This window comes from Macaca mulatta, chromosome X (genome assembly GCF_049350105.2).
Source record: "Macaca mulatta isolate MMU2019108-1 chromosome X, T2T-MMU8v2.0, whole genome shotgun sequence".
NCBI lineage: Eukaryota > Metazoa > Chordata > Mammalia > Primates > Cercopithecidae > Macaca > Macaca mulatta.
The window spans coordinates 46,905,298-46,914,176 of record NC_133426.1 but is presented as its reverse complement, the minus strand read 5'-3'; the positions used below and the strand labels follow the sequence as shown (position 1 = coordinate 46,914,176).

At 33.8% G+C, this 8,879-nt stretch overlaps 1 protein-coding gene across 1 annotated transcript in view; it reads right to left on the bottom strand.

Annotated features, from left to right (window-relative positions):
* Positions 1 to 494: 494 nt before the first annotated feature.
* RP2 (RP2 activator of ARL3 GTPase) overlaps positions 495 to 8,879 on the bottom strand; it is a 43,487-nt gene continuing 35,102 nt past the window's right edge. Inside the window, 2 exon segments of the mRNA NM_001267788.1 lie at positions 495 to 2,287; positions 4,028 to 4,113. Coding sequence (NP_001254717.1) covers positions 2,204 to 2,287; positions 4,028 to 4,113 — 170 coding nt within the window. The 3' untranslated portion in view covers positions 495 to 2,203.

Genomic DNA, 8,879 nt, shown 5'->3' with positions numbered 1-8,879 from the left:
GAAGAATACAAAATTTTAAGCTTTGGTTAATAGATAGTAAGTTTAGTAGAAAATTTTAAATTAACATCTCCCTTATATGTTATATTCCTGAGTTGTTGTTGCTCAAATATCATAAAGAACTCAGTTTATAGCTTTATATAACATTGCATTTTATTTTTGAAAAACAAAAAGTATTGTTATTATTTTAAATGTGAATAATGGTGTTTAATAAATATCATCATGGCCAGGCGCAGCAGCTCACACCTGTAATCCCAGCACTTTGTGAGGCTGAGGTGGGCGGATCACCTGAGGTCAGGAGTTCGAGACCAGCCTGACCAACATGGAGAAACCCCATCTCAACTAAAAATACAAAAATTAGCCAGGCATAGTGGCACATGCCTGTATTCCCAGCTACTCAGGAGGCTGAGGCAGGAGAATAGCTTGAACCCAGGAGGCAGATGTTGTGGTGAACCGAGATCACGCCATTGCACTCCAGCCTGGGCAACAAGAGTGAAACTCCATCTCAAAATAATAATAATAATAATCATAACAGGATGGAGTCCCTTTAATTTAGCTTAACTAAGGGAAAAACTAATGCCCTCTGACCACTATTTGCAAAGATCATTTGTAAATTGTGATCAAAATTATATTAAATCTGTCACCAACTTTTATTTGCACCTTATGAAATCATATTGATTTTGTAGTATTGAATGCCCTTATAAAAGAATTGAAATGATGCAGTGCTAATGGTTAGCACAAGGCCACGCACAGGGTGAGCGCTCAATATTACTAATTAATTTAAAGTGAAAATCTTTTAATGTATTATTTTTGCACCTTAACATGCAATTCAATGTAGTAGTTATTAACCCAAAAATATCCAAAAACATTTTAAACATGAAAATACATTTTAGTAACAATCATAGGAATGTTTATAAGTGGTTATTTGCAGTCTTTGTTTTATCAAAATAGAATTAAATTTCAGATTCCTTTTAAAAATAGGCCTATGAAAGCTGATTTCATAATAGCTGCTATATGTGATGCGGATGGCAGATTCAGTGCCTTCTCACAAGTTCAACCTATTGACACCTCCTGAACCAATTACTTTAGATTACAACATACCGCTTAAAACAGAGTTTCCCCTGAAGACTGAATCCATGCATCTGAGGACTGGGTCCAAGAATGTGGATTTTTAAACAAGTAGCTCTCCTCTGCTTCCTAGTAAATTATTATGATCAGGTAGATTTGGGAAACAGTGCTTTAAAGCAACCAAAATAATTTTATCATACTTGAACATTACTTGATATGAATGGCATATCTAATGAAAAACTAAATGTATCAAGCTTTTTAATAATCTGCATAGCTTATCATCATGCCTATTTCTTACCTAAAAGTCACAATTCTCTTGATAGCCCGCAAGAGCTAATACAAGTTATCACCTTTTTAAAAACTGCTGGTGATTGGGCTTCTATAGTTTTAGTATTGCATATACCTTTTCTTACCAGGAAGCAGAAGAGTCATATAGCAGTTGCGTTAAAAAACTAAACAATGTGGAATTTATTCAAATAATCATACTACTTACGAAGTAGTCTTTAAATAGCTATACCAACAACTGTTAGTAGAGTTACTTGCCAAGCTGGTTATCAAATGCCTATTTCTTTAAAAAATTCAATTTACAAAGTCTCATGTCAACTCTATGTACAAAATCTCATTTGCCATATAATGCAACTAGGAAGCAATTATATAACTGGATATGTGTACATAAAAATGTGCATAGGTTCATTCTAATTCATCAACTAGTAACAAATCCCTCTAAATTGAAAAAGGTAAAATAAGCAATGAAATGTAGTCTTAAAAAAAAAGTATCATGGAGCACTGAGGAAAGTTTACATTATTAGAGATTTGAAAGAACATTTAAATAGGATTAAAATAATAAACTGTTAGCTACTTCTATTTTCTAATAAGAATATCATATGTGGAGAAGCAAAACTGCAAGCTTATTAAAGTGGGTTAAATAGCTTTTAAGCTGATTAAAACTACTTAATTTAAAATGAATTATTTTTGAACCTCAAGTAAATGATGTAATAGTCAACAATTTATTAAAAAATAAACTTTAACAGTTTTAGCATTAGTAAAAACCATTGCTAATACACAAAAGCATATTATCAAATTCTATATTCACAAGTTGGGAAAGGCTTAATACCAAGTCCTGGTTCCACATTGCACTTCATATTCCCATCTGTATATCAGCAAAGTTGTAGAAGCTGTCTACATCTCCAGATGCCGTCTCCTTGCTTTCTGATACAAACATCTATTTTAAATAGAAAATTAAAAAAAAAAAATAAGTACCAAGTACTTCAGAATGCCAAAGCCCATGTTCTCCACGGAACAAAGTCCCAAGCTAATTCTTCAAAAGAAGTTCAAGTACATCATTTATAATGACAATATTTAATCTGTAGATTTTCTTTAGAATTCATGTAATACAGTTTGAATAGCTATAATGTAAATTAAGCTCTTTTGGAAGCACTTATATAATTAAGGTCTCTGCTTTCATAATACTTGAGTTGTATTTTATTACATCTGGACTTTTACAATACTCAATATACTGAATAAGAGTCACTTAAAAAAATCCTTGTTTCTTCTGTTTTCTAATAATAATCTCAGTAGTCTGAGCAGCAAAACTTGAGATTATCCCTTTCAAAGCTGCTAAAGATATATTACTATTTTTTATTTTATTTTAATTTAATTTAATTTTATTTTTGAGACAGAGTTTTGCTCTGTTGCCCAGGCTGGAGTGCAGTGGCTCACTGCAGCTAGACTTCTGGACTCAAGTGATTCTCCTGCCTCAGCCTCCCAAGTAACTGGGACTACAGGTGTGCACCACCACACCTAGTTAGTTGTTTTTTTGTTTGTTTGTTTGTTTTACTTTTTGTAGAGTCTCACTATGTTGCCCAGACTGGTCTTGAACTCCTGGGCTCAAGCAGTCTTTCTGCTTCAGCCTCCCAAAGTGCTGGGATTACAGGTGTGAGCCACCACACCCAGCCTACTATTTTGAAATAAACTATTTGCTAAACATCAATGAAGCAATACTCAATAAAACCCTTCTAAAGTAGCTTTTACAAATGTCAGCAAGGAATTAGAGCAGATGGGGGTTCTATTCTAGCTTTATCATAAACTAGCGTATGATGCTGACAATTTAATAAACCTCTGTGGGCTCAGTAACTACACCTGTAAAATGAGAAAGCTGGATTAGATAATCTCTAAATCATTCAGCTCTAAAAGTCCAAATTATAACCATTTTATCTCTCAGTTTCCTTTTCTATTCAATCTGGTATTTTCCCTCTCCCTTAGTACTACTGTGATGATAAAATGAGATCAAAGACAAAGTACTTTAATTTTTGTAAATGCAAGGAATCATAAGCCAAATCAGATGACAAAACCAAAATGTCCTCCAAGGTATTTATCAAAAAGTAGTCAATTATGGATTTGCTAATGTAATCTATGTTTGGTTTTAAATTTATTTATGTCTGAAATTCTTAGATACAGCAACTTCATCAATATATTTAGAAAATGCCTACATGTGATGATTTCTATATATACCTGAAGTTCAATTTTTGGTGAAGCATTACTGAATCAAGTAAAAATGAACCCTGGGCAACAGGATCATCCATCTAAAGACTATAATCTTAGAAATAAAATATTTTCAACGAATCAGTATTTTTAAAAACGCGAAGACTTGAAAAGACATTTGATGAGACTTTTTACTTTAGAAACTTATATACTATAGAAAGTTTTTAATAAATAGATTCTTATTTTTAAATTATTTTAAACAATTAAAGTTTTAGTTTGGCAAGAAAAAAAATCACAGCTTAGTTCCCAATTATTTATGAAAGGTTCTAAAAATCATGATCTGTTTTTAAAAAAACACACACACACAAAACAAAAATTCCAAGCAACATTAGGGACAAAAGTATTAAAGTATTATTTGACTGTAAGGAACAGGAGATGAAATGAAAGGTTAGATTGAAATACAGTCAATAAAATCTTGTACCTTGGTCCCATTGAATATCTCGTTTACAATAAGTTGACATCCTTCTACAGCACCATCTCCATTAAACTCCAAGGCAATAACAGGACCTATAAGCAAACCCAAGAAACATTTTCTTAACACAAATACAAATATATTCTAAATTTAATCTTTTTATCCTTCCCTGAAGAATCTCCAGCATCTTCTTTGAGGGTGAAAGGGAAGGAAGATGAAAGCAGACAGATGGGACATATCACCTCAGCTGCTTCTTCCTACGCTAATCATAAAACAAATTAACACAGTCTCATAACAAGTAGCTTCAGTACTATTATAGGACTAGTGTCACATTTTTAAAGTGTTGTAAATAGTCTGGCTTTTCTGGTTCTCATTCTTCTATAAAAACCACATAAATTCTACTCATTTAGGAGTATAAAAATAGTTGATAAAATAGCAAATAAGATCAAAAGCAATCCAAGTCAACATAAGTAGGTTTTGCCAGGCAGCCAGCCTTGCTTCCAACTCTCCTACTTACCAGCCAAGTTCTAGGCCACCAATAATGAAGCTAAACCAAATAAGAATTGAGGTCAGGCACCAAAAAGTAATGACTATCTGAAAGTATTTTCCTTGAGTGTGTGTCTTCAAAGCTACATTCTAGAAACATAGACAAAGTTTTTATTTTTTAATCCTTTTAATATAATATTTGTGCCTCCTTTCTCATACATTAATTTGAAAACATTAAAAACCTCCTACAGTGATGGAAAAGTCTTGATCTCCAGGAAATTACAAATGTATTGAAAGAAGACATAAACCCATTAAGCAAATACAAACCAACATAGAACAAAGTACTAAGTAATGAAATACTAGAGTGAATGAATATGAAACATTAAATTGAATGTAACTGTGTGCTGCAGTACAAGGTACAAGAATGAGAAAGAAAAGATTACACTACATTGGGCATCAAGATAACTGAAGGCTTGTAATTTTTTTTTTTTCCTTGAAGGCTTGTGATATAATACAGGCAACAAATACACATAAGGCAGGATATAGTGGTCCCTAGGTATCTGCATAGGATTGGTTCCATTGGTTGCTCAAATCCCTTATATATTAATAAAATGGTATAGTATTTGCATATAATTTATGCACATCCTCCTGTATACTTCATTACAAATTTATTAAAAATTTTTTTAGAGAGATAGTCTCACGGCTGGGCATGGTGGTTCATGCCTGTAATCCTAGCATTTTGGGAAGCCAAGGCAGGAGGATCACAAGCCCTGGAGTTCAAGACCAGCCTAGGCAACAAAGCAAGACCCCATCTCTACAAAAAATAAAAAAATTAGCTGGGTGCAGGGTTGCAGGCCTGTAGTCCCAGCTTCTCAAGAGACTGAGATGGAAAGATCACTTGAGCCCAGGAGTTTGAGGTTACAGCAAGCCATGATCACACCACTGCACTCTAGCCTGGACAACAGAGTGAGACCATGTCTCCAAAAAAAAAAAAAAAAAAAAAAAAGATATGGGGTCTCACTATGTTGCTCAGTCTGGTCTCAAACTCCTGGCCTCAAGCAATCCTCTTGCCTTCACCCCTGGCCAGGAGTTCAAGAACATATTGTAATAAAACATCTAACCTTGCAAAAGAAAAGCTTAAAATCTTAATTTTTAATTTAGAAGTATCAATGTAAACTCATGATCTTTTCCTTTTTAAAAATACATAGTTTCCAGCTATGTCCACTGAAAAAGCTTAAAAGAAATGACAACCCCGTAATACACAGCACCTAACATGTATTTCTAAATATCATTCCCCACTAAAAATAACTAATCTTAGAAAAATAGATGATTCCATGTCTGGGGCAAGAAATGGATTAAGATCAATGTGGAATATTTTCTTCAGCCAAAAAGTAATGAAGCTATCAAAGGCCAGTGGGGTTATATCAAAAGGAGACAGAAGCCAGCCTGAAGGAGCTCCCAGTGGCCAAAGATGAGACATAGTGAGACAGAAGGAATAACGACTCTAATTTATTAAAATGTATTAATATATAAAAAGTCATGAGTTCATAATGATACTTAGAGAGATCCTCCTTACTACCAGATGTTTTTAAGGAAAATAAAAAAAGAAGAGAGAAACAAAATTCACTGTATACCAATGGCGGTTGCTAGGGCACCAATGCACTACTCTGAAAATTGATGCTTATTTTTCTCTTTATTTATTCTGCTTTTCTGACATAAAGCATATTTCAAGTTAACCAAACAGCTCTGATATACAAGGAGTTGTTAACATCTGTTAATAAATGCAGAGGTAGTGACAAGATTAGAAAGTAAGTTTGCCAAAAAAAAAAGAAAAGAAAAGAAAATACAGAAAACAGTCATTTTGCAACACCTATTAAAATAATTGGTTCAGGCAACAATCATCAATGGTTTTAGCATCCCACAGAGAAGACTGCAGGAAACTCTACAATAAAAAGATAACGTCGTCACCGTGTAAACCCAACCATTAAATCTTAGTATCCCTAAAAGTACAACAATCAAACATTATGTGCCTTCTCAATTAATGCAATAGGAAACGGTACCATCTATGTGTTCCTGGCAAAAAAAAAAAAAATTAAAATTAAAAAATAGCTAAACCTGAATGTAAACAAGGCTTTGATCTAACTTCTAGTCTACAAGAAATATGGAGGAACGAATTAAACAACCTCATGAATACTATAAGATAATTGACTAAGCTTCTTTCCCAAGACAAAGGCAAGAAATAAGTAGAGGAGGAACACCTGTTTTTGATTAAGAGTGATAGACGATAAAAAAAAAAAAATACAGTAAGTGGGTCTATTTTAGATCTGGATCACAACTGTAAAAACACAAAGAATTATTTTAGTAAGTAGGTAAATTTGCATATGGACTGAGTATTAGAGGATATTAAGGAATTACTGTTAATTTTGTTAGATGTGATAATGCACTGTAGTTAAAAAAACATTTTTAAGATAATGAAATATTTAGGGATGAAATGACAGGATGAATCAATTTGATTAAAATGTTTTAGCAAACAATGAGTTTTTTTTAAGTATGGCAAGAAGTTGATGAAACTGGGTGATGGGTACACATGGGGGTCACTGTACTCTCTACTTTTAGTACATTCGGAAATTTGCAAAAAGAGTTTAAAAAGTACTTTAAACCTAATAAATATTGAACTAAAAAGAAAAAGTTGATAATAAATGTAGGGTTTCCAGTTTTGCAAGGTAGAAAGTTGAATTAAGGTAGAATATGGTTTCATCACTACAAGGAAATACTGTGTGTGTGTGTATTTCAGTTAGACATTTATTATTAAAAGTTACAGTCTTTCTATAAAGAACATGTAATCTAGAATTTAGAAATAAAATCTTGGTAGAATTACTCAGGTATATAACTTGATTGATATTCTTTGACTAGAATATGATAAATTCCAATAAATGACCTAATAATTTTCCAACAAAAAAGTGGACAAATGCATTCGTTTTGATTAATGTGTGGATAATCTTAAATTTAAAAAGACTAAATGTTTGTCTTATATGCTTGACATAGATTTGCAACTCAGTAGTATATGGTGTTCCTGGAACACAACTGAAGACCTGGTATGTAGAGGAAATATGAGGGGTGGTGCTAGAAGACAGACATCTGTGGAATGATTCACATCCTCTCAAGTTAGGAGGATGGAGGCCTGCTTCATTAAGAAGCTCAGGGTCAGGTGGGGGTGGGGAAAAGAACAACATGGGGAACTGTCAGGGGAATCCCCTTATTTCTGTTTTGCATATGAAGAATCCTAGAGCAGCCAGGTGAGGCTCTCTAGTTTAATAAAAATCATGGGAAGAGTCTGAAGACTATTCATAAGTGTTAATAGGGATTTTTATCAGCTTATTTTGGTTGCAGTTTCCAATTTTTAAAAATGTTTAGGCAATCTTTTCCACCTTTCCAAATCCTAATTATTGTAGCTTCATTAGTGTTGAACCAATGCTTTCTCATGTCTCAATTCTTTGTTTATGCATTCTTTTCATATGTATTAAACGAACAAAAACCCTTAAAAAACTACAATGTTGACAACGCACTTACTAAGCACTACTAAATTTTTTAAAAATTACAATGTTGACAATGCACTTGTTAAACACTACTATTTGTCCCTCTAATGATGATGCCAATTACTGTGATTATTTCTAACTGAACTATGAGGTCAACAAGGATTACTGGTCATGTTTTTAGTGTTTTAATATGAACATCTTATTCAGATAGTTCGTGGTAGCTTTAGATCTAAATATTTCAGCTGTCATGAAAAATTGTGAGACTCTGAAGCAGACAAAAAGGATTTCTGGATGTCTTATCTAGTGAACCCTTCTGAGTTATCTAACATGACCTTGGAACAAGCCACTATGTCTCAATTAGATTACTGCACCAGCCTCCTAGCTGGTCTCTTTGCTTCCCCATTAAAGCAACCAGTGACAGGATTTACATTTTAAAAGGACCATGACATTCCTCTGCTCTAAAACTGCCTATAAAGTATGATCTATATTTTTATTTTTAATTGCTCTAAAAATAAGTGACAGTTCAGGCCAGGCACAGTGGCTCACCCCTGTATTCCTAGCACTTTGAGAGGCTGAGGCAGGCAGATCGCTTTAGCCCAGGAGTTCAAGACCAGCCTAGGCAACATGGCAAAGCCCCATCTCTACAAAAAAATACAAAAATTAGCCAGGCGTAGTAGCGCATGTCTGTAGTCCCAGCTACTTGGGAGACTGAGGTAGGAGAATCATGTTAGCTCTGGAGGTTGAGGCTGCAGTGAGCCGAGATCAAGCCACTGCACTCCAGCCTGGGCATCAAAGTGAGATCCTGTCTCAAAAACAAACAAACACACACACAAACAAAA